At 39.2% G+C, this 26,117-nt stretch overlaps 1 protein-coding gene across 3 annotated transcripts; it reads left to right on the forward strand.

The window, feature by feature from the left end:
• Window positions 1–4,701: 4,701 nt before the first annotated feature.
• ccdc149a (coiled-coil domain containing 149a) lies at window positions 4,702–26,117 on the forward strand. 3 transcript variants are annotated; one of them, XM_053628981.1, is made up of 12 exons: window positions 4,702–4,975; window positions 7,828–7,989; window positions 8,148–8,186; window positions 10,404–10,511; window positions 11,261–11,377; window positions 12,508–12,680; window positions 15,122–15,194; window positions 15,302–15,386; window positions 15,569–15,713; window positions 16,431–16,507; window positions 21,523–21,642; window positions 25,657–26,117. In XM_053628981.1, the coding sequence occupies exons 1-12, from the start codon at window positions 4,862–4,864 to the stop codon at window positions 25,683–25,685; spliced, it is 1,242 nt and encodes a 413-aa protein (XP_053484956.1). In that variant the 5' UTR covers window positions 4,702–4,861; the 3' UTR covers window positions 25,686–26,117. The 3 variants fall into 3 exon arrangements, with proteins under 3 accessions (XP_053484956.1, XP_053484954.1, XP_053484955.1); XM_053628979.1 differs by lacking the exon at window positions 25,657–26,117 and adding an exon at window positions 22,391–25,179; XM_053628980.1 differs by lacking the exon at window positions 25,657–26,117 and adding an exon at window positions 22,391–25,179 and having other exon boundaries at window positions 21,526–21,642.

A 26,117-nucleotide genomic window follows, 5' to 3' on the forward strand; every position in this document is an offset into this window, starting at 1 on the left:
CTAGAAGAGGCCATTCACCAGAAATTAATGACCATCATTTAGGATTTGCAAAAGTTATGTTGGAGACTCAGCAAACTAATGAAAAAATGTTCTCTGGTCTAATGAGACTGTGTAGACCATTTGTTCCATGCCGGAGAAACGTGGAATCCTGGCTGGATTAACGCACACTCCTCGCATACCGTTGATATGAAATTATTTTTTTGTCTTTACAGAAACAAAAATATGAATGAAAAGTTGTTGATAATTAAAGCTTGACATTAAACTTAACGAAAAACTGCTTGTTCTGAATTGGCGTGCAAGAGCATGGTCAAAAAAGGTGTGTTTCCCAGCTCCCCATTTCCTTAACCTACGTCACATATACCTTTTCCCTATTACACGTGACCTATGACCTCAGAGCAAACACTGTTAAATACAACGAAACGTAATATAATGCTAAATAATAGATCATAATTGCTCATTGTCGTACCAAAAACTCTAAATTTCAATTTTGCATAAAAAAATAAGGAATATGGCTATAACAGAGACCAAAATGTAACTTGTAACTAATTTGGCTCCTCACACTGGTTCCTTGCTCTGATTGCTGCTTAACATATCTGACAGCCAAGGAGCAGGGTGCAAAGACCTCCTAGGTTTGGAAGATAAAGGGCAGAGGAAGTCAAAGGATGAACTAGTGTTGGTGGCTGATTCAAGATGTAGCGAGAAAATGAGTCAGGTTGTCGGGGGGGGGATGAACAATTTGTGACAGGCAGTGCGGTGAGGGTGAAGGATACAAGTGATGCATGGTGGTGGTAGCATCATGTTGCGCGTTATCCTTGGTCCCCTGGTTGCCTCTCTGACTTGGTCTTTATGATGCTGTTTGTTTATGTTCACTACCAAACTAGGGTCTTCCATAGAGGAACCAAGTGTTTCAGCAGTTTCAGTGTCTTCCATTAGATTTTTCTTTTCCTGTGAACTGCCCTTTTAATACTTATAATAAATTCTCTGTTATCAACATCTATTATAAGGGAAGGAGTGTTGGATATACCACATTCCTTATTTAAACAGCTGAATGTGAATGTCATTGGACATCGGAAAAGTATCTTGCAGCAGTGGCTCAGTGCACATTAACAGCATTACAGTGACATTTTCCTTGCTCTCACTGCTTCTGGTATCATCTCTCATGTTTAGCTCTCCCTCTAGTGGATGGTCTGAAGCACATGATGGGACTCTGCAGATACTGTACAGTATATGTCCAGGAGTCGGTCAAATCCTTGACAAGTCTACATAGTGCTCGAGACCAGCATGAAGCCTATAATCCATCCTTTACATTTATTTCAGAATTAAAGTCAAATGTATGTATTATGTTAAAGCACTTTATTATATGCTTGTCTTTTTTTCTCTACGCAGTGGCAGGTGGCACAGAGCTGGCAGATTCACACCAGCAGCTGTACGTGTAGTATGTTTATTTTTTATCACCTGGCCTATGTTAGCAGGATAAAATGGGACTGATGAGCTAAAATGGGCTGAGAATATAACCGAATGCTTTCAATAGGCTATATCAGTGGTTTTCAAAGTGGGGGCCGCCAGGGGGCGCCCAGGGAGCCTTAACAATTTGGTGAGAAAAATAAATAAATACATGATTTTTTCTTTCTCAGACAACCACACAGACACACACACAATCAATTCCTATTGTCATGTAATGTAAAGATGTAAGATGTAATTATTAATAAAAAAAAAAAGAGATATATTCTGAAGTCTGTATTTTTAATGTGTTTTAAAGACATCTTGCAAAAGGGGGGCCTCGGTCAAATGTTAATGCCATTTTGGGGGCCTTGCCCTGGAAAAGTTTGGGAACCCCTGGGCTATATGACACCAAAGATCGAGGTCACTCAGCTATATCCCTCTTCTGGCACAATAAACATAAGGCTAGCTTCCCAAAAAAAAGGTTCCAAAAAGGATACAAAACCTGAACGAGTTTATCCAGAATCATAGTATTAAAACAGAATAACACCCAGAGACACTTTACCAACTTGGAATTGCACAGGACACATGCTTATATTACTGACACTTTAAATAACGTTACTTTTTCTAGATGCACACATTCACAAACCGGTTAACAGGTTGCATGAAGATGATTTTGATTCATAATTAACGTCATGGGGTTTATAGTTTTCAGTAATAGTTCAGATATTGATGTCTATCCTGGATTTTTTTTTTTTTTTAAAGGTCTATTTACTGTTTTTGCTGCTTGAACTACAGGCTTTAAAATCCAAAATACTATCTAAAATAAAATAAAAATCCTTGTGAGGACCTTCTATTGACATAATTATTGATGCAACACTCTAATGCTATGCTACACCTAACACTAATCTCAGTAATCACCAGCATTTGTAATTTCTACAGTGAGAATTTGCAAACATGGATAGAATTACATGTGAAATAAACATTTCGTTCCCTCTTTGGGTTTTGATTAATTACAGAATTTTTATTTTTTTTTAGAAGAAGAAGAAGAAGAAGCCTTTATTGGTCACATATACATTACAGCACAGTGAAATTCTTTTCTTCACATATCCCACCTTCTTAGGAGGTGTAGGTCCAAATTTTGCCTATTACCTGAAGACACTTAACATAGAAACAGATACTCACATATTCAATTGGAGAAAGAAAAATAAGACACCAGCCATGAGTGAGAAGAAGCAAGGGTCCAGGTTTATTCGTTCCGTTCCACCACACGAGATCCACACAGTTTGAGACGTCCCAAAATGCGATTAAAAAAAACAGAGCTGAAGCTCTTCTATTTATACAGTTTTCTTAGGGTCAGGATGACTCAGACATCAATATGTTTTAGAAAGAGCCTTCCTCGAACACCATTAGGTTTTCGAAAGAGCCTTCCCATAATACCAATAGGTACGAGACTCAACATTTCGGAGAGACCTTGGTCTCACGGGGTCCGCTGTTCCCATCGACGGTTATCTCGCAGCCCTAGCCATTCCCATCGATGGTTATCTCGCGGCCCTAGCCGTTCCCATCGACGGTTATCTCACAGGTGCAACTTGGCTCAACTACCCTTATAAACGGCCCGTCTTGGTTCTCTCTTAAAAATTAAGGCCTTCGTCTGTGTTACTCCTGACTTTTTCTCGTGAGAAAAGAATCCTCCACACCTTCAAGTGCATTATGAGTAAGTTTCTTTCACATTTTTCTGTATTTCTGTTTTATAATGCTTTTTTCTCTTCATATTTGCTCTACATTTCTGTTTTATATCTGGTTATACTGCTTGCAAGTATTTTACCCCCTTTTCTGTACTCCATACTTCACAATATCATTATAATATCCTTATAATCCTTATATTATCCTTATAATATCCTAATACTCCTTTTATTATTCTTATAATGTTCTGTTTTCCTTCTGTATGTGTGTGCGTGTGTGTGTATGTCTCTTAGTTGACCGTCCACCTACGCTCTGAGGCCTGCCGCACTAATCAAATACATGTATGGTTTGCACCTTGCTTATCTGTGTGTTGTGTCTTAGGTGAACGTCAGCCCAGTGAATTTTCAATAAAATTACATACTACTCATACTAGGTCTCTCTCGTGTTTATTTCATGTATATTTTATATACGACAGAGGTTGGGGTCGGAGCACAGGATCAGCCATGATACAGCACACCTGAAGCAGAGAGGGTCCCAACAGAGGAAGCTTGGCGGTGCTGGGGCCTGAACCCCCGACCTTCTGATTAGTAAACCTGAGCCTTAACCGCTGAGTCACCACTGACCCTATTTAATAAAAAACTAAGCAAAGATGGAACTGTAGAAATTACATATGCCCCCTTTTCATATATAGTGTATGCACATGACGTCACGGTAGGCGGAACTCGCCACGATCACACCCACTGAGTGGGAAAAAGACTGAGCAGCATTAGTGTACAGTGTGAAAAAAAACACATATAAAATGGGAAAAAGTTGTTGTGTGATCGACTGTGCTAACAGATTCAACAAGAATTCAGAGCTATCTTTTTAAAGAGTGCCAAAATACATTCAGTCCTTTTTTCACTAAGTGGATCAGTGTAAGTGTAAGTTATTTTGCCATGTGGTATTCATGTTGTACAATGATGAATAATTTGCTACACATTTCTTTTTACACGCTGCCTATATCCATTGATGAATAATGGGGGTACATTCATTCTCTGACTGTTTTACCTTCACAAATTTATAACGTTGATAAGTGGAAGCAGAGTTAGCTACAAACAAACCAGATAGAATAAAATAAAATAAAAATAATTGTACATACAACCAGAATGTTTATTGGTGTTCTTGTAATTTCTCCAAGAAATCCTGCCTTGAAGGACCAAGCGTCAAGGCTATTGTATGCTTTCAGGCTTCAGGTAAATATAAATGTCAGGAAGATCGATTTCTGGCCACATGCCAATGTTCATGAACCACAGGTTCTTGGGTAAGTTGTAAGGGTCACTGTCGAGTCCAACTGCCTTTAATTTAAACTGATAATTGGTAGTTATACTAGCGTTTTCACAGCTTCTATTAAAACCAGCCATTTTGCTGGATGTTTTGCCCTCAGTCCGGGCGAAAGTGACGTCAGTGCAAACCCTCTATATTAGAAGCCTTTTCAGCGTATTGGTATCAGAAATTTGACATTACTCGGTATTTGTTTGGAAAGTGGTATCGCCCATCCGTACAGAAAGGAGCTGGAGTTCCCGTCAGTAGCTCAGGCTCAGGTTGGGGGGGGAGACGAGTCCTATCATGTGACAAAAGCTAGCAATCCGATTGGCTGCTAATCGTTACAGTCGGTAAATAGCGGCTAGAGGGCGGAACTTCCCCCCCAAAACGAAATAAATAAATAAATAGTAAGGTGCGTTTTCGGTGTTGCTGCATGATGCTGGCTAATAGATCAAATGAAAGATGTATTAATCAGCTGACGGTAAATGCTGCCACAATGAACTCTTCTACAAGAAGTGAAAGTGACTGGCAGGGATTAGTGAGCGAGGTGAGTGATTAGTGTGCTGTGTTATCATGTAACATATGGAACAGGATACACGTCGCAGCCAGCTGTTTTCATGCGCAACTTTTGATACATATTATTAATTTATTATGCAGTATCCATTCCACATTGTATATTAAACGGGTATAGATATGATAACCCTTACGATGGCGTCATACATCATACAGTTGGATTAGACAAGGACGTTAAGTATGTTGATTCACTGTGTTTACAGTTGGTCTTGTGCCACTTTTATGCTTTTCCATCTTACACCTTTGCTTTCCATGTGTTTTTTTATTTTTATTTAACTAATGCTTTGCTGCAATATATATATATATATATATATGTATGTGTATATATATATATATATATATATATATATATATATATATATTAATCAATCGAGGGAGAATAAGAAATTCCTTGTGTTTCTTTTCCAGATGTGATTAAAACGCCAGACCCTGACTTAGAGTATTAGAATAAGGATCAGTATCCTGTTTTATTGGACAAGTACACTTATGTAGGCTATACAAGGAATTTCACTGGGTTGATGAACTCTCACTTATAGACATTACAACAAGATAACAAGGACAAGGACACAAACAGCACTGTTAATATATAACACAAATTTCCTATGTACAGAAGTATAATTATTGGGCTGTAAGTAACAAAAAAAAAAAGAATATTGCACAGAAAATGTGCATCTACATTTTCTGTGCAGATGATTAGTGAACAAGTATGACAGTTTTTAGGCACACGGTAGTTAGTTATGTCTCAAATAAAGCATGACGGGATCTGCCGTTACAGGAAAATAATCAACAGTGTAAATATGCATCCATTTATTTTGCATACTGCTTATCCTACACAGGGTCACGGGGAGCCTGGAGTCCATCTCAGGGAACTCGGGGCACAAGGCAGGGGACACCCTGGACAGGGTGCCAACCCATCGCAGGGCTCAATCACACACACATTTATACACTACGGACCATTTGGAAATGCCAGTCAGCCTTCCACGCATAAACCGGAGTACCCGGAGGAAACCCCCGAATCATGGGGAAAACATGCAAACTCCACACACACAGGGCAGCGGCAGGTTTGAACCCCCAATCCCGGGGCAAACGTGCTAACCACTAAGCCACCATGCCCCCACAATGTAACTATAAATGGATAAAAAGTATAACAGCATTCTTTAATGAATTTTTAAAAATGCAATTATTGGCAAATTGCTGTAGTATAATTAAGCAATAATTGGCAAAAGGAATTGTGTTAGCATGAACATCACTACTTTGATTTTGTCATGGGAACAGCTGAAGAAGGTGTGATGTTATTGTAATTAACAGAATAACCACGTGCGTTTTATTGCTTTTATAGTACAGGCTACAAATGAAAGAAAAGTAGTAAAGAAAAAAATAACAAAAACCTGTAAATATCGATGTTTCATACTAGTTATTTCATCCATCACAAAAAAAGTAGTTTCATCAAACGTGGCTTGTTGCTATGCAACAAAGTAACTATTATTATTTGGTGAATAAATAGATTACGTCGAGCCTGTGAACTCATGGCTATTCTGGAAGCTTCACTAGCTGGCGCATGTGCATAACAGCTATTCTTGTTATCATCGTTGTTAGAAAAAGGTCAACTGAGATTATAATCAGATTCTAAACACTGCACTGCTTTACAAACTTAAACTCATTGTCATTGTTCCAACCTCTGTGCAAAAGGGATTTGAGTCCAGTCTTTTGGAAGTTTGGTGTAAACTTGATGCAGGTTTCCTGACAGCATCAGAGAGAAATTTTTCTAACACACTAAATGACAAATAGTGACCTCAGCAGGTCACATGACCTGTTTTTTTTCTCTTTTTTTTTACATTCCTCAAGTGCAGTAATGCTACCATCGCTGTTGCTTAACAACCTATGGTCACAGTAAATACAGAGTTGGTGAAAATAGTGCCAGCAAGAACATTTTTCAACCAGTCAGTTTGCATGGCTGGAACTGACCGTTGTCTAATTTCCTATAACCACACACCCTGTCATGTTTTATTCCACACATAGTTATGTCAAGTGAATTCTGGGCCAAAAGCTGCTCAAATAAAATATGCCACTTTTTAAAGGTTTCAGAGAATTTGTGCAAAAAAGGTTGAATGCTACCATGTGTGTGTAATGGACCATTTTGGTTTTAGTGGCCCTACTGTAGTATTTTAGTCCACATCATGCTGCAAATGTAGTTATGTTCTGACATCTACTTTGAGATTAGTTTCATTTCATGGAGGTGTGGGATAAAAGTGGAAAGGGTCAACCAATGTCTAGAGTCAATTCCATTCGAGATGAAATCAACAATGTCCAATAGCCACATGTGTAAAAACCTGTGCAGTGGTCTTAGTTCTAATGACCTTGCAAGTACATGCTGTTCAGACATCAAATGCAGTAGATCACAGCATTTGTTCATTTGGTGTGAGGCATCAAACTTTGCGCTTTGTCTTTGTATTTGTATTTTGTCTGTAATTGATTTTTGTCGTGTTTGCTGTCCTGGTAATCCATTTGTAACCCAGAATGGCTTTACGCAAGCAGGAAGTACTTCACTAAGAAAATGAAACAGGTTGAGTCTTATCTCCTCCCCTCAAACAAAGAGGAATATTTACTTTTCCAGGAGTGTCAAATTAAAATTGAGCCTGAACTCAGTGTTATATGTGTAGTTAAATATCTGCAGGATAGTTAATAGTTAATATCTGTAATATTAGATATAAATAAGATTCTTGGGTGAATTTGCTGCTGTGAATGACAAAAAGTAAGAATGTTAACCTTATTGCTAAACACATAAATGCACCTGAATAAATTTGATTTGTTTGTTTTTATTTCCAGTTTCTGATATGCAAGCGTAAGCTGGACAGTAAGAAGGAGGCTCTGCTGATTCTGTCCAAAGAGTTAGACACATGCCAGCAGGAAAGAGACCAGTACAAGCTGATGGCCAATCAGCTGCGTGAGAGACATCAGGGCCTGAAGAAAAAATACAGAGAACTTATTGTGCGTCCTGTGAAGCATGCTTACTACAGCTGACTTTTTGCAAAGTTTATGTTGAAGACATTATTCTCTGAAATCTTATCTAACATTAAAGTAATGAATGACACATGTTGCTAGAACTGTACTGTTAGCTTTGCTTACGCTTGTACTCTGTATTCCAGGATGGAGATCCTACGTTACCACCAGAGAAACGCAACCAGGTGGGTCTCTGATCAATATAACCATCAGAGCAGTTTCAGTAGGACAGGGTTTCTCAATTCCAGTCGCAAACACACCTAAATCAATTATTATATGATGAGCTGCGTGTATTGTGCTGGAAGCAGGAAACACTTGATGCTCTACAGGTCAGTGGGCCTGCAATACTGCAGGGAATAATACCAAACCTGTGATACAATAAATTTGAATACTACAGAGCAGGGGTGTCCAATCTTATCCGGAAAGGGCCAATGTGGATGCAGGTTTTCATTCCAACCAAGCAGAAGCCACACCTGAGTCTACTGAAAGCCAAGATCAACTGATTAAACAGGTGGAATCAGGTGTGGCTCCTGCTTGGTTGGAAAGAAAAACTGCACATACAACGGCCCTTTCCGGATAAGATTGGACATGCCTGCTCTAGACAGACTGATTACCTGTGTTTCAATGATGTACAGTTCTTTGTTTGTCCAAATCACAAGTTGCAGGTAAAACAAAATAAAGGAAATGATTAATGCTGAAAGACATTTGTGATGTGTAGGAAAAAAAAGCAAAAGCCATGTTGTGTAGGTAAAAGTGCAGTTACAACAAAGCACTGTTCAATACTCTGATCTGATTGGTTGTAGGGATGCACCGAAATGAAAATTCTTGTCCGAAGCCGAATATAATGATAAACTTGGCCGAAGGCCGAATACTGAACACGTTTTTTCCATTCATTTTGCCTTTTTTTCACCATTGCATAAATTAAATAGTCAAAATGTGCTTTTTACTATTTTGTCTTGCTTTTCAAAGAAAAAAATCAACTACAAAAACTACAATTTCAAAATATTTATTTAACACTGAACATTTTTTTTCCATTCCAGCAGGCATAGGCTACCAACAAGGCACAATACAACTTTAAATAAATAAATGAGTAAAATAAAAATATTTTTATGTGGTCATCTTTGAGCCCCCCTTGAATAGCCTATGTTAGGCCTATAACTGACTGCTGAAAGAATGGAACACTCTGTAGCCTACAACAAAAAAGTGCATTAAAAAGTGCAAAAAATGGTTCTATTCGGTTCTATACGGCTGATTATATTGGGGATATATACCACTCGCGTCCCTGTACACCTCGCGGAGTATTATAGTAGATATAGTATAGTTAGATACGTTGTTAATGTTATGTTCCTTGATAGATTTAGTTTGTTTAAACTATAGATTAGTTCATTTAGTCCCCGCTGGTTTTTCCGCTCCCAGTCCATAGCACTAGTTCATGTTTCTTGTTTTGTGTTGTGACCCTGTTTTCTGTGACCGCGACTTTGATTCCTGCTTTGCCCTGTTTATGCCTGTTTGCCGATCGCCCGACCCTTTGCCTGTCTTGATTACATTTTTTGGATTACGATTTGGATTTGTCTGCCTGCCCTTAAATAAATACGTCTTTACCGGCTTCCATACTCTACTCCCTTACGTCTCGTGACGTGACAGAAACAAAACAAACGCACGTGTCCACAGTAAACATACGAAGAGCATGTAGCTTGTGCACATAGCTCGTGCATGCGTGCGCCCCCTCATCGAGGTCGTGCCATTCGCGCGTCTCACTCTGGTTGCTAGGCTATTTTGTTGCGTCATCAAACACGTCATTGTTCGGTCAAATTTATTCGGCCCTTTCACTTATAATTTCGGTTGCCGAACATTCGGTGCATCCCTAATTGGTTGATTACTTTTCTATAACCTCAGCGCTGACAGTAGTGCCAGCTGCAAGGTAAATCACATGAATCACGTGAGGAGATGTTTGTTTCACTGTTTTGGAAGGTTTCTTGGAAACATTACTAGCTGCATATTTTGTTTGCCTTATTAACTTCAAGAGACATAAAGAAAGAGGTTAGTGAAGGGATTATGCTTATAGCTGTTTTAACAAAACAGGATAACAGGAAGTAACTTTTTTATGTTTGTTCCACAACATTAAATGTCACTATAAATGGATTAAAAGTATGACGTTTCATTTATTAATAAATAAAAATTGCAATCATTGGCAAATTGCTGTGGCGTAAGTGGAATAACACACTTCTAGACATGCTGTTATAGGAAAATAATCAACTTTGGGGCAAAGACTGTAACAGACACCAGCTGTGATTATTTTTCTATAACAGCGCACACTGTCATGTTTTATTCCTTACTTATCACAGGTCTATAATATTCCACTTACACAATATATTCTTTCTCTCTCTCTCAATCTCTCTCAGGTAAATTTGGCCCAGCTGTTGAGGGATTCACGGGACAGGAGTAAGCAGTTAGCAGAAGAAGTGAAGGAGCTGACTCAGAGACTAACTGAGGCTCAGGGTGACAACAAGGTAAACACACACACACACACCCTTATTATATTTTTCTAGCAAACAAGACACACTCAAACACAGCTATTTGTGCTTTAATCACTAAAAATGCAACTAGAGCACAAACTTTATATAAGGTTGTTAAAACTACAACAAAAACATGGAGTCTTGTATTTTACATCACTGAGACTCGATTGGTGTTCTACACTGTGCATATAGAACACTAAGCACTAGGGTTCACAGCTTCATTATGTTATACTCATGATGTAGATAAACGAATAGAAAGCTATTCTTGATTTGCCCTAACTAGAAGTTAAACCAAAAAGTATTAAGAAAACATTACAGTGGGCAAATAAAAATAAATCAGAAACATTCAACTGTGATGTGTCATCTTAAATGTACCAGAAAATCTACTGACTTTTGAGAAGAGGAATAATTTTTGGTAGACCGTTACTACACTACTGAAGATTGCTATCCAGAAGAAAAGTGATTATAATCCAGAGAAGTCATCAGGACAATTGTGTGATGATTGTGTTTGACCAGTTGATGGTGTGCAATATGTTTTAGCTATGTTCCAGCTTGGTTCTCATGGTACTCTTGAAAAAAACAACAATCAGTTACTTGGGGATGGTATGGTTTGTGTGGTGATGGAAATGGTGACAAAATGCAGGATCATGGTTAATTTGCTGAGCTGCACCATCCGCTGTAAAAATGCAAGTATAGAGCTTTCTGTTCTTATGTGACATTTCTGCTTTTTTTCCATTCTACAGCTTTTGAGAATGACGATCACTAAACAGAGGCTTGGTGATGATGAAGTTGGGGTCAGGCACTTCCCAGCCCATGAGCGTGAGGATCTAGTCAGGCAGTTGGAGGAAGCAGGATTGCAGGTAAAGAGTCGCTGATGCCTAGAAAGATGAATTCAAGGCCAGCACTACTGTGAATTATGATTTGAATTCGGAATATAACAGAATAAATCGAGTTCTGCAGGGACGATGTATTTTTGTAAGCCAACCCAGAAGTTAGCATCACCCTCATTCCCACAACAACAATCCAGTAGGATTTTTCCATTGGCTTTTGGATTATTGCAGAAAATAAGCTCTGTGACCAACAAAAGTTTATGATTCTTATTTTGCTCATCAAGATAATTTTCACAAATGAGCACAACTTTTATGAATTTTGAAGCCTACATACAATCAGCAGAAGTAAAAAGCTAAAGTTAGGCTATGAACAAAGTGCATCACGGTCACATGACTTCAACGTCACCACCAGTAAGTGTCCAACAACTCCTTCAATCTTTATTTAACCAAAACACTACAAATGGAAAATACTATAAATTGATAAATCTACAAGCTGGAATAGTTTATAAGAGTGCGAGTATAAACATACCAACGCTGTAGTAGATGAGTTTTCCTGTTCGGAGTGATGAGGTTTAATGTCCCCAATAACCTCTTTAGTCCCATTTAGCCATTTGTTAACAACCGTCTTTTTCAAGACATATAAAAGCTTAACAAAAATCACGAGTGGGGTATTACCGGTGTATTTTATGCCATAGAATAAACCAAAAACACATCCAAAAACCCCATTGAATTCGGGACGATGGACCCGGAAGTGCTAAAATGCTAACTCGTTTCTGGGTTTTAGGAAACTATGTTATTTCAGCCTTTCATCTAAAGGGTGCTTTTAGCTCCTGTGTTTCAAATCCAAGATAACTTCTTGGAAACATTCTTCATCAGGATGGGACAGCATCAAGTGTAGTAATGCTAATGTAGTAAATTAGAGTGTAGCACAATTATATGTAACATGACATTACCTCAGAACTTCTCCTACTGTCACACTTCATGAGTGCTGAGAGGTGTAATAGCATTACTTATTAATTGGGACTGATAATCAAGCTGTACATCAGGGGACTTGATGATCCAAATGTAACAAGGCTGACAGTGCTGTATAATAAAATTAGAACAGTATTGAAGCAATACTGACAGTGTCTGACATGAGTGCAATATTATCCCTGTTTCAGAGAGAAGAGCTGGAGAACAGCCTGAAGGCAGTGAGTGATGAATTGGAGGATGTGAAGGCAGAAAGGACTGTATACAAGGAGAAAGCTGATCGTCTGAACCTCGAGCTCAACCATGTATTGGGTGGTGGAGGACAGCGCATTGTGGATGTGGATGCTCTTTGCATGGAAAACAGGTTAGGCAGTGCTTTATTTAGCTACAGCTAGTTATGTTATAAACCTTCAACAGTTACAATTGCTATAATGACCCAGGCTAAACATTAATTTACAAGGAATTTAGTTCTAGCTTGTTATAGTGAAGCCGTTTAGTGATTTAATAGTACCGTCATGTTCAATCTTTATTATTATTATTATTATTATTATTATTATTATTATTATTATTATTTAATTTTTTTGATGGGACCAGACACTGGAACAGAGCTTTAAGGACACGCCACATAGACAGCATTTAGTCTGTCAGTGCAATTTGTTTGGGCAGGTGAGAACACAGCACATGGGTGTTGACTAAAAACTGGCATGTGTGAAGCAAACTGAGCCAAAGGACAGAGCACAATAACTAGAAGAAAAAAATAAGAAACGAAGTGATGAATATGCTTCACAGAATCTTTTTAAACTAATTATTTATAGAATCATTTTATTATGTATTTAGCACAGGTCCTATATTCTTTGTGCTTTCTGTGATTTTCTGTAAACACTTGCAGAAAGATTGTTTACATTTTCTGTCACTGTGTTCTGAGCAATAAATAATAGAGTACATTTTCAGCTTCAATACCCCTCAGCAATATTATTTTTTTTTTGCTTTTGGTTTTGATTATGTATTCTGTGAAGCTGGGCCATACCAAAAAATAGCAAACAAACCACAATTATTCATTTCACTATGATTCAGCCTCGGCAAACAAAATAATATGTGAGCAAGTGCATGTAGAATGGGTTTATAATTTATAAATGCGATTCCGAAACCCAGAACCAAATATTTAAATGGCAAACGAGAAAATTTAAATGTTGAAATACAGGGTGTCCCAAAAGTCTCCATACATAGGGGACTATGTATCTCAGTACCTTGTCGGTTGTGCCTTCATCAGTGGATGCTCGTGAACGTTTACTTCTCGGTTGGTCCGCAACGCTTCCAGTCATTTAGAATTTGTTAATAAGTTTGGCAGCAGTGTTGTGTATAATGTGTATAAAAAATTTTGGAAGACTTTTAGCTAAAAAAAGTGTTCTTTTCCCCTATGTATGGAGATTTTTGGGACATGCTATAGTTGCTTTAAGGTTCCTCCATTCCTCCATTCAGAACATTTAAATTTCATTATATTCTATGGTTTGTGCATGTTGAATTCAGACCACAGCAGGCTTCAAATCTGGAGACTGAGATGGTCATTGCAAACATTGATTTTGTGTTTCTTCAACATTGCTGTGTTGATTCAAAATTAAAATTAAACTTTGGCTCACCACCCTTTTGTTCAAAGCAGGTTTTAGGCTGAAATGTCATTTCATTATCAAGAGCCCCCAAACCACCAACCACAAAACAGCTCCAAATTCTCACTGAACCAACACGATATTTTACAGTAGCTATCAGGTGCTTTTCCTTGTATGAAGTCTCCATTTGTCACTAAACCTTCTGATGGTGTGCATGACCAAACATTTTGATTTTGGCCTCATCACACCACAACACATGATTCTAATTAGTTATGGCACTAATTGTGCTTAATGGTATTCTTACCGGGTGCACGGTGGCTTAGTGGTTCACCTCAAACCTCCAGGGTCTGGGGTTCAAGTCCCACCAGGGTCATGTGTGTGCGGAGTTTCCTCCGGGTACTCCGGTTTCCTCCCCCAGTCCAAAGACATGCATGGTAGGCTGATTGGCGTATCTAAAGTGTCCGTAGTGTATGAATGGGTGTGTGAGTGTGTATGTGATTGTGCCCTGCGATGGACTGGCACCCTGTCCAGGGTGTACCCCACTTTGTGCCTGATGCTCTCTGGGATAGGCTCCAGGTTCCCCGTGACCCTGAAAAGGAGTAAGCGGTAGAAGATGGATGGATGGTATTCTTACCTTCTTACGCATATATATATATATACTTTACCTGATTTGTGTAGGTCGGCACTCATCTGTTAACATAAGTTCCTTGTTTTTTGCCCCCATGGTAATGGATGTCAGAGGAATTTTACATGCGTGCAACCGACATGGTTAAAGGACATAATTAGCGTTCCTAGGGATTGAGAGCAAATGATATATAATACAAGTTTTTCAAGAATTACAATTTATACTTTATTTACTTAAAATATTCATTCTTGTTGCCAGTAATACTAGTTAAAATCCTATATATATATATATATATATATATATATATATATATATATATATATGTATGTATGTATGTATGTATGTATGTATGTATGTATATGTATAAAATAGTAGTTCTAAGTAGAATGATTTTTACTAGAACCCAAAATATTTTCTATTGTTTGAATGGAAATGTTAAATTGTAGAATAATTTCTCTAATAATTCTGGGGGACACTGTATGTTCTAGACAAATACTTGCACTAACTTAATGTTGTTTTTTCTTCAAATTGAATTCTTCTTAGTACTTCACATTGCCATGTCTCATTTAACTCCAGATATTTGCATGAGAGGATGAAACAAGTTCAAGAAGAAGTCAGTCTGCTGAAAACAAACATAATGAAATACAAGGTATGAATTAAAATGAATTGTTTTAAAGAAGAAGGTTATGCTTTTAATGGAAACAGAACATATTCGTTTAGGAAGCTGCATCTGTACATATGTATTTTTGTTTACAGAATGCCCTGGACCGGAGAAAGAACTCAAAAACAAGTGGCAAATCTAGCACTAGTGCACTTACTGGTGTGCTCTCTGCCAAACAGGGTAACTGGACAGTAGCTCAGAACTGAATATTTCAATGCTAAAAATGAAAGATGTGAAGAATTAGTGAATTAATTCAGTGTTGTTTTTTTTTAAATATCAGATTGCTCTCTTCTGTCTTCTGTCTTTCTTTCTTGGCTCATATTCACTTTCGCACACCACAAACAAACCACGTTTCACTGCAGTGCAAGATTTATTGTCGGAGGATAATGGATGTGGTCTTCCAGTCACGCCTCAGTCTCTCTCTGACCTGAAGTCTCTGGCCATGGCTCTGCTGGAAACAATTCATGAAAAGAACATGGTTATTCAGCACCAACGCCAAACTAACAGGTGTGTGTGTGTGTGTGTGTGTGTGTGTGTGTGTGTGTGTGTGTGTGTGTGTGTGTGTGTGTGTTTTGTTGCTATATTTAACCTATAATCTCTTAATTTTCACATGCACATACAGTACTTTGCAAAAGTGTTGCTGTAAAAGACATGCTAGGCAATGCTGTGAAGCAAAGATGCCTTCAAAAATAATGAAATGACATTTTTCTGCATAAGTAATCAATAAACAGTAATAAGTAAACAAAGTCCATATTTGGTGTGGCAACCGTGTTTTAAAACTCTATCAGTAGTTTCAGGAACACTTTGTACACTTCTATAAGGAAATTGGCTGCTAATTCTGAGCATGTTGGAGAATCTGTCACGGTTCTTCTGGACACTTTGACTATCACACTTGCATTTTTAGCAGCTAAAACCTGACAGCCTTCATTATGTTTTGTTTTTTTTTGTCTGAAAAGTGGTGTATTGAAATATGAACCAGTTTATTGGAAAAAGTAATGTTTGCAAATCTAAATTTTTTTATTTTATTTTACAGACTCCATAATGCAGATGTCATAATATAAACATTTGTATTAAAAATGAGGGTGCCTAAGACTTTTGCACAGTACAGTATTTCTGGACTGAGATCACACTTAAAAATGCTTAATGCAGCTGTATGGTTGTTTTGGTTGCATGGATGTCTAGAGACTGACAGTTCCAGCTTTGGTGTTGATGTTTCATTAACAGGATTCTGGGGAACCGAGTTGCTGAACTTGAGAAGAAATTGAAGACTCTGGAGGTATCTGGGCTTTGGAGTTTACCAGGTCAGTGTTCTGCTTCTGGCTATTTGCTAATTGTCACTCAGTGATCTACATTAAGGTACACTACTATCACATGGCTGTTAATTGCAGTTTTATACTCATTTCATCTTATATTTTTGTTGCTATATCTGTTAAGTAAAACACCATACACCCACACACATTTATTAATGTATGTGCTTGTGGCGATCTGAGGCCACAGTACTAGGAATGAATATACGCACTGTTAAGTAATATGTATGGCTGTATCTTGCTCAGCATATTTAGAACTGTTACTGTCTATCTAAAACTTTAACAGCTGGGTGAAAAACAGTCAAACTACACTCACTGGCCACTTTATTAGGGACACCATGCTAATACAGCTGAAGTTCGTGATGGCATAGATTCCACAAGGCTTGGGAAAATTCCTTTGAGATTCTTCTCCATGCTGACATGATTGCATACAGTAATTGCTACAGATTTTCCAGCTGCACTTTCATCTCTTGATCTTTTCATCTCTTGTTCTACCACATCCCAACGGTGCTCTATGAGATTCAGATCTGGACTGCAGAAGGCCACTGAAGTACACTGAACTCATTATTTTTGTTGAACCAGTTTGAGAAGACTTATTGTACTGGAAGTAGCCATTATACAATGGGTAAATTGTTGGGATGCATGTTGTAAGCATCAGTACTTATCAGATAAGTTGTGGCATTCAAACGATGCTGGATTGGTATTAACGGGCCCAATGTGTGCCAATGAAACATTCCTCACACCATTATACCACCACCACTGTGGTGGAACTGTTGACACAAGGCACGTTGGCTCCATGGATTCATGCTGTGGACTTCAAATTCTGGATCTAGCATTGCATGTCGCAGCAGTAGAAATCAAGATTCACCAGACCAGATAATGCTTTTCCAATCTTCAACTGTTGGCGGCTGACAGGAGTGGAACCCGATGTAGTCTTCTGTTGTTGTAGCCCATCTGCCTCAACACTCGCCGTGTTGCAAGTTCTGAGATGCTTTTCTGCTCTACATGGGTGCAAAGAGGGGTTATTTAAGTTACCGTGGCTGCCCTGTGAGTGTGAACCAGCCTGGATAGTTGCTTGAATTATCAGGTGTAATAAAGTGGCCGGTGAGTGTATATGTGTTAGTCTGTATTCAGCCCAGCTGTCGCAGTGCCTGCATGTCAAAGCATTGCTGTATGAAAATCAAGTCGGATGTAAAATTTATTATGTTTTCTCTCCTTTCCTTTGCTGCCTTGTTAAGGTCTGACCTACAACATATCAGTGGGATTAGGGAGTATGTTTCTGCCCCTCTGGCTTTTGCTTCATTATTAAGTGTCAGCAGGATGCTGGGCACCTGCCCTCGAACCTGCCGCTCATTTCTGTCATAACCACCTCCCATAAACACTCCATCCTAATGTGACTTCCATGTGTGTCCAGAGCTCACACCCCAAGCCCTACTAATGTAGAGATTAATCCTTTTTCTGAATCAAACTCACCTGATCCAAGTCATCTATGTCTTCATTAGCTGATAGGTTTAGTAAATAATTTGTGGGGTTTTTTTAGGCATAGTGATCTGTACTGTAAATTTGAAGCGAAGAATAAGTGTGCAAGCACATGCTTAATATCTATAGTGAATAAATACAAATATAGCACTTAGCTTGTCTATAACATGATGATTAACTATGTCAATAATTAAAATGTCAGCAAGTCAAAGATTCTCATTCGCTTTTAGGCATCTGATCTCCGTTGTAGGAAAATAGGGGCCAGTGGCATTGCCAGTGTGTTAAATGGTGTTGGAGTGGGCAGATTTGTTCTGCGCAGGTAACGATGTTACAGTTCTAGAGATGATTTAATAATAGCTCAGTGTGTTCATCTTCCCAGTGACAAAGAAAGCTTCTGGAAAAAAAAGGACTCCGCTTTAGTTTTGATTCACTGACAGTCCTAAAGTGTGTAGAGATATGTTTAGTGGTGCGTAAGGAATAGAAGTTCTTTAGTTGTTTTCACGCTGCGTTTTTTAGTATGACACATTTGACAAAGTAGTGAAAGTACAGTACATGCAAGCAAAGGAAGAACAAGCCTGAAATGCATGATTATTGATTTATTCAATTGAAACCTTTCAGTCGCCACTTTGATATTGCAACAACTCTTTTTGTTTTAGTAAATTTTGGTTAACTCATATTTAGATGAGAGGGACATGGTGGTGTAGCAGGCACTTATATTAATTGTAGTGTAAATTGCCCCAGGTATAAAATAGTATGTGTGTGTGTGTGGTGCTCTGTGATGGACTGGGGTCCTCAGGGTTCTCAGGATAGCTTTTGTCTCCACCACAACTCTCTGACCAGGATAAAGCAGTTGCTGAAAATGAATGAATTCATTAATTAACAATAAATATAGTGTATTCTTAATAGCATTGTGGAAAATTGTGGAACCAACTGTTTTTGACACTAGTACCTTTTGATTTCTCAAGCTTATCAAAGCATGATGCATTTTTAAGAGAACTTGATTATGTACCTTAAAATATGTCCATTCCTATTATGCTTTTGCCTTAATGCACTTAATGCATTTACCAACAAAAGCACAGTCATGCTGAAGGACAGGGCTCCCATTCTCCATCCACCAGAGGGCAGTGTGGTTCTTTCATCATGTTCCACGTCTGAATCTGATGCACTGAGGCCCAGCGAAACTCGCCTGTCGTAAGACTGTCTTTCTACCATCATAAAGCTGACAAGCATCCATTACAAAAAATGATTGCCCACATTACGGACGCATTTGGGGAATGTGCTGTTATTAGTGGAATTTGTAGACGAGACAGAGGGGCTCGTGGCTCACCCTACGAAGGTAAATGCAGCAGGGAGAGAAGCGAGTGGCCTTGTGAAAACAGACAGCCTGTACCGGTTAATGCCAGGGAGAAAATAGAGGAATAATGTGACCATGAGGGGGAAATGTCAGCATTTCATTACGTATTAAGAGCACAACCTGCCCATAGTGCAGAAATACAGCCAATTCATCTGCATAGAAATGTTCAGTTGTAAAACAGTGTGAACCATTTTTCCACTCAGTTCATCCCCTATTATTGTCTCTTTAGGTGACAGCTTGTGTTTAGGTGCTGTGTTTGCGATGACAAAGTGACAGACTCACGATCATGTCAAAATATGAGCTCAGACAGGTGTCTTCACTTCCCTGCCTTTGTTTACATACAAAAGAAAGGCAGGTGCACATTTGTATGGGACAGTGCAGGCACTTTTAATGAGGAACATGGTGTGTGTGTGTGTGTGCATATATGTATTATGTGTGTGTATGAGAGAAACCGAGAGATAGGGTTCTGTTCAATCTGCTTTTTGTATGTGTGTGATTGTGTGAGAGAATGACAGACACAGGGAGAGACAGAGAGCGAACGGATGGATGGGCAGCTGCCAGGTGGGAATAGCTACTCATCCATCCATTCCGCTTTGCGCAGCAGGCTGTGCCAAGTGTCCATCCTGCTCTGCATACCAAATTAGCCCAAGTTTTTAATTGGTTTTGAGGTGCCTTTCTACATCACATCAATGACCTTTTCAAACCAAGAGAGATGAACATGGTGCTTTTAGCATCACTCATTCACCACTATAAAAATAATAACCACATATATTGTGTATGGATTTGTGGGTTAGAGAGAGAGGGAGAGAGAGATTTACCATGTAGTTAAGGATGCTTTAACAGCCTTGCTGGCCACCTTCACCTTTGAACATTTGTTCAGAATATGACAATCACCAACACCCCCACCCCACACTATGACACGTGACACCAACTTATATTTTGCTGCATAAAATGCTTTACCTGTATGTTTTGGATGTACTAATTTGCCCAGAAAATGGAATTTGTTGGCAATTAAAATATTTCCCACTGCTTAAACTTTGGATAATTTAAGACAAATTTGGCACAACATTGATGTGCCCCCTTGACATGGTAGTCTTCTTGTATTATATAGATCTTTTATATTCTTGTTGATGTTACAAGGAACCTGATTTCAAGACAGATCAAACATGTAGGCACCGGCAACTGCTATTTGTGATGGCATGGGTCTATAGTGGAAAGTTGCCTGTGAGCAGCATATGGCTTTAGACTGTGATGCATACAGCTAGTACTAATGAAGACAGATGTCAGTGTCCGTAGCCACTTCCTCTTTCTCTTTCTGTGTGTGTGTGTATGTGTGTGTGTGTGCTTAGTATGTTTTGTTGAGGTTAGGGTTGTTGAGGTTATGGTTATATATTGTGAGGTTGACGTTAGGGTTAGGTGTAGTGAGGTTGAGGTTAGGGTCGGATGTAATGAGGTTGAGGTTAGGGTCAGGTGTAGTGAGGTTGAGGTTAGGGTCAGTTGTAGTGAGGTTATGGTTAGGGTGAGGTGTAGTGCGGTTACGGTTAGGGTCTGGTGTATTGAGATTGAGGTTAGGGTCAGGTGTAGTGAGGTTGAGGTTAGGGTCAGGTGTTGTGAGGTTTTGATTAGGGTCTGGTGTATTGAGGTTGAGGTTAGGGTCGGGTGTAGTGAGGTCACGGTTAGGGTCGGGTGTAGTGAGGTTATGGTTAGGGTCGGATGTAGTCAGGTTATGGTTAGGGTCTGGTGTATTGAGGTTGAGGTTAGTGTCAGTTGTAGTGAGGTTACGGTTATGGTCGGGTGTAGTGAGGTTACGGTTAGGGTCGGGTGTAGTGAGGTTATGGTTAGGGTCGGATGTAGTCAGGTTATGATTAGGGTCGGGTGTAGTGAGCTTGAGGTTAGGGTCAGGTGTAGTGAGGTTGAGGTTAGGGTCAGGTGTTGTGAGGTTGAGGTTAGGGTCAGGTGTAGTGAGGATTATGTTATGGTTACTCAGGTTGAGTTTGGGTTATGGCCCTCCAGAATTAGTCTATACCCCTTTTCTGTATAGTCCCATTTTTTTGTCCATCCCATCTTACCATCACAAAATCCCCCTCAGTCATTCTGAACCGTTCATGCTGCCAGTGTCGTTGTCTTAAAGAAACTAAATGATAACTCTATGTTCACTCTTGCTCTTGGTGTTCAGCAGGAGGTAAAGATGCCATTATTTTGAATGAGAATCAGCGTGCCACGCCTCCCTCGTCTCTTGGCCTTCCCTTACAGCCTGTGCCCAGTGAACGGCTGACTGATTCACAGCCCCCTGCAGGTGAGGGAGTGTAATTGTGAGTAACTGAAACCACTGTTCTCTAATTGTGCCCTCAACTCCATGCTAAAGAGCCATAATTAGCTTGATCACTCGCTGTAGCTCGTCCTGCATGTGTTCCCATGAACGCACCTCTGCTTCACGCACACTGTTATCGCTGTGGTGGCTAAATGCCCGATCCTTCTCAAATGCCATGGCATTTTGCAAATGCTAGCAAATTCTCGCCCGCTGACATTCACCAACTTTTGGGACGTCTTTGCGGAAGGGATGGTCCATAAATATGGATGCCAGCCATACTGTGAGCTGTTTCTCTTTTCACTCATACTTGAGAAAGCTGTGAAAGTGTTTAACCTTTTGCTTGCATGCATCTAAACATGGCTCAGTAATCCAAGAGAATGGGTGTCAATCGCTTCTCCACATGGATGACTTCACATTAGAACGCTGTTTTTAATATGCTAGTGTGAAAACACTCCTGTACGTAAATCTGTTTATGCTATTGAGAGGCTACTTAGGCATTCCAAATATGCTTTTGTGTTTTCTGAGTCTTAGTAGACATGTGAATACATAGGATTTTCTTGACTTTATTAGTCTCAATTTTATATCAAGGCTAATATTTTATATAGACAAAGAGCTGTCTTGGAGTTGTTGAGATCCTACCACATTGCACACATTAGCCTGTAGGGTACTTCTTCATTAGCAATGGCAATAAAACAAGGGCCATTAATCTTCTTTGTCCCCCTGACTGGTTCAGATGACAGGACAGGAAGTGGAGGGTTATTGCCATGGGAACTGGACGCAGCTGGCGATGACAGCTTCCTGAACGCGTGGCCTCGCTCACGCCCCAGTCCAGATGGAGGTGGAGACGAGGTGGAGACACCTGTCACCTCCGAGCAAGGGGAGGAGACGCAGTCTTGCGGGCTGGAAATCATGAAGCAGACAGAGCAGCGGCTATGTGATGAAGAAGTGGGGCCAGTTGCAGAGGTGCAGCCAATCACGAAGCAGCATCCTGTCGTAGAGGAGGGGGAAGTTGTAGAGGTGGACGGCAGCTTGACTGTGGAGGAAGGGGAAGATGCTGCAATGGCACTGGCTTCTCCAGTGTCTGATAGCTCGGATTATTCTCCACATCTCAGTTCGACGCGCATCTGTAACCAAAGCCAGCATGAAGACTTCATCTGTCATGATTTTAGACAGATTTTAAGTGCAGCTACCGACCCTGAAGATGTGTTGGAAGAGACGCTCTCAAGTCTTGCGTCTATTTCCAAAATGCCAACCCCGGCTTCACCTCTCACACCAAGGTGGGATCTGGACTATCAATCAGGAGAGACTGATAGCTGTCACAGTGAGAGTGTGGCTTAAATACTGACCATATATCTGTTCCTTATAACAGGAACTTGTGCAAGAACGAAATCTCTAAAGCAAAAGTTTTTAGTTCTTGTATGTTGCCCTGCGTGTTTCATGTTTTCCCTCAAAAGGCCTTAATATGTAGTTGATGACCTTGATCAGGCGTTGTAGATAAGAACAAATATGAAACATGGAACATGCAGGGCCCAGGTCTAAGTGAACTAAAGTGTACATACTTTTACACTTTCAACTGAAGATTGCAGGAATATTCTTGCAGCCTAAAGCATGCATTAGTGATTTTTGTGTTTTGCTTTAGTTCTACACGTCTTTCCATTGAATTATAGTATGCTAAATTTACAATTCCTGAGTATAAGTTCATCATTAGACAAAAAAAAATTCACTAGCAACAGTGATTCATCCTCGATCCACAGGATTCAGTTGTGTGCTCACTCTGAGCTTTATTTAAATGCATGTATATCACAGACTGCATCATGTACTGTACATAAATCACGCCAGAGTCAAGAATAAGGTGTGTACTTATCAATATCAAGAATTATGTACTTGTCAGTATCTTACATGTGTTTACACTTAGTGTTGTTGTTAAGGGGTTATATCTTGAAACCAGTCTAAGAAACCCTTTCAGCACCGAATATTGAACATTTTTTTCTTTTGTTTTCTTGCTGTTGTTGCATATAGTATATTGTCCTGGTTGCTGATACTATATAGTTTCAATCTTCTCTACTTCCTGTTGTTTCTGTAGTACAGTTGTGCCCAAAAGTTTGCATACCCCTTGCAGAATCTGCTAAATGTTAATACTGTTAACAAAATAAGCAGGATCATAAAAATCCCATGATGTTTTTTATTTATTTAGCACTGTCCTGAATAAGCTATTTCACATAACAGATGTTTACATATAGTCCAGCAATACTAACAATTTACACCGATCATCCTGCTCAAAGGTTTACACCCCCCGACTCTTAATGTATCATGTTGCTTTCTGGAGCATCAGTGAATGTTTGCACCTTTTGTATTAGTTGTGTACGAGTCCCTCAGTTGTCCTCAGTGTGAAAAGATGGATATCAACTTCATATAGTCACTGTTAGAAAGGGGTCAAATATGCAGAAGATGCTGGAAAAGTAAAGAATGTGCAGGACCTGGAGGATTTTTCTGAAGAACAGTGGGTAGTTTAACTGCTCAGGACAAACAAGGGACTCATGAACAACTATCACAGAACAAAAAAAAACAAAGAATCAAGGGTGTGAAAACTTTTGAACGGGGTAATTTTTTATAAATTCAGCTATTATGTTGTCTTGTGGACTATATGTAAACATCTGTTATGTGAAATAGCTTATTCAGGACAGTACTAAAAAAAAAATCAACATGGGATTTTTATGATCCTTCTTATTTTGTTAACAGTATTAAGATTTAGCAGATTCTGCAAGGGGTGTGCAAACTTTTGGGCACAACTGTATGTTTCTTTCTTTTAGCTCCCTTTTTCTTTCTTTTTTTCTTTGCTTTTTTTTTTGAGAAGTCTTCACATGTATCACACAAATGATGCAGTTTTCAAAGAGCTGCACACAGACCTAGCACAAATTACATTTGAATCACAGACAATTCACAAAAGATATATTTGAAACAAATTGTTTCAAATCGTGGTGGTATTGCTGTTCACACAACTAATTACACACTAATTTAAATGTTTACAAATGTAGATTGTGGCTGCACTCCGCTTTTTTGCTGCATGTGCCTTATAATGCAAAATGAGCTGTTCTTTCTCTGTTGGGAGAGAATAGATAAATGTGAAGGGTTGATAGGCAGGGTTTTTTTTTCTTCCTTTTCCAGTCTCTTAGCATTAAGTTCATGTCAAATATCTTGTCTATGGCATGTATACTCTGATATGGTATACCTGTTTAATTAAATATAAATATATATTTTCTCAAAATGTCAAAGCATCAGATTCATATTGTCGTTTTCTCTTCTTGAACCATGTTCCACTTGTAAGTTAAATTCATGGCACAATTATTAACTGATTGATTTAGAAACTATAGTTCTGTATGTGAGTCATTTTTATTATCTTTGTGACACAAATCTCAGAAACGGACAGCATTGTAAAGCTACGAGCATGCAACTTTTCCACAAGAAAATAATCTGTATACTAGACTTGTGTTCCAGAATCTACAGTGCCAGTGTTTTCTTCAAATTCTCCGGAACCTCTGTGCATGTAGCTACTGTACTGTGAAGGCCACAACACCAGCGATCAAGGACAGAGCTGTTAGAATCAACAGTCTTGTGTGTGTGTGTGTGTGTGTGTGTGTGTGTGTGTGCTAAATCAACATCCTGTAAAAACCTGATTTCTCTTGCAAAGAGGTAGCTTCTACTCTTACACAAACTCTTGCTTTGCTTATTTTCAGGAGTCAGGTACTACTTCCAGTACAGTTCAGGATGTGCACACACACACACACACACACACACACACACATATATACATACACACCCACATATTTCATCTCAGCATGGACGCAGCTGGCAGGCGGCTTTTCTGAGCAAATGCATGATCTAAGCCAAAAACTCAATTGCTTATTCTGCAGAAGGCATGGCTTTTCTATTTTTGATCTCACTTTGCTATATTCACACACACGCACGCATTGACACACTCCTTCTCAATCATATGGACAGAAATTCTGGAGAAGCCAGGCGGAGGGTGAGGCGGGATGCCAGCTGATGTGTCTGATGCGTCGTGTTGGCGGGCTGTGTGGAACGGCAGGCTGGATTATGCTCTATTGAAGCCGTGCGATGAGCCACTGCGGTGCCAGTCTAGCCCACAAGTGATTATGGGAAATTAGCCACATGGAACACTGGGAGACCGCTTGCCTTTTCTTAGGAGGGTTTGTGTAAATGTGTGTACTGGAAATTGGAAAATGTGCAACACATCAAATACAGGAGCAGGAGCTTAAACAACAGAGAATATACGTTTTGAAAATCTATGTATAATGTTTGGCTAATTGAAAGGAAATAAACTTTTTTTGTTTGTTAATACATAAAGATTGAATACTTATACAAGATCACAGACATTTCTGCTAGAATTTTAGCCTGAACATTATACATGACAAGATGATTAAATAATGATGGTTATTTGA

This window comes from Ictalurus furcatus, chromosome 7 (genome assembly GCF_023375685.1).
Source record: "Ictalurus furcatus strain D&B chromosome 7, Billie_1.0, whole genome shotgun sequence".
Taxonomy (NCBI): domain Eukaryota; kingdom Metazoa; phylum Chordata; class Actinopteri; order Siluriformes; family Ictaluridae; genus Ictalurus; species Ictalurus furcatus.

Coding starts and splice junctions, on each gene's coding strand:
- ccdc149a (XM_053628979.1), top strand. CDS start 4,862: ATGATGCTGGCTAATAGATCAAATGAAAGATGTATTAATCAGCTGACG. Junction 15,195..15,301: donor CAAACATAATGAAATACAAG/GTATGAATTAAA, acceptor TTTTGTTTACAG/AATGCCCTGGACCGGAGAAA. Junction 21,643..22,390: donor TGATTCACAGCCCCCTGCAG/GTGAGGGAGTGT, acceptor TGACTGGTTCAG/ATGACAGGACAGGAAGTGGA.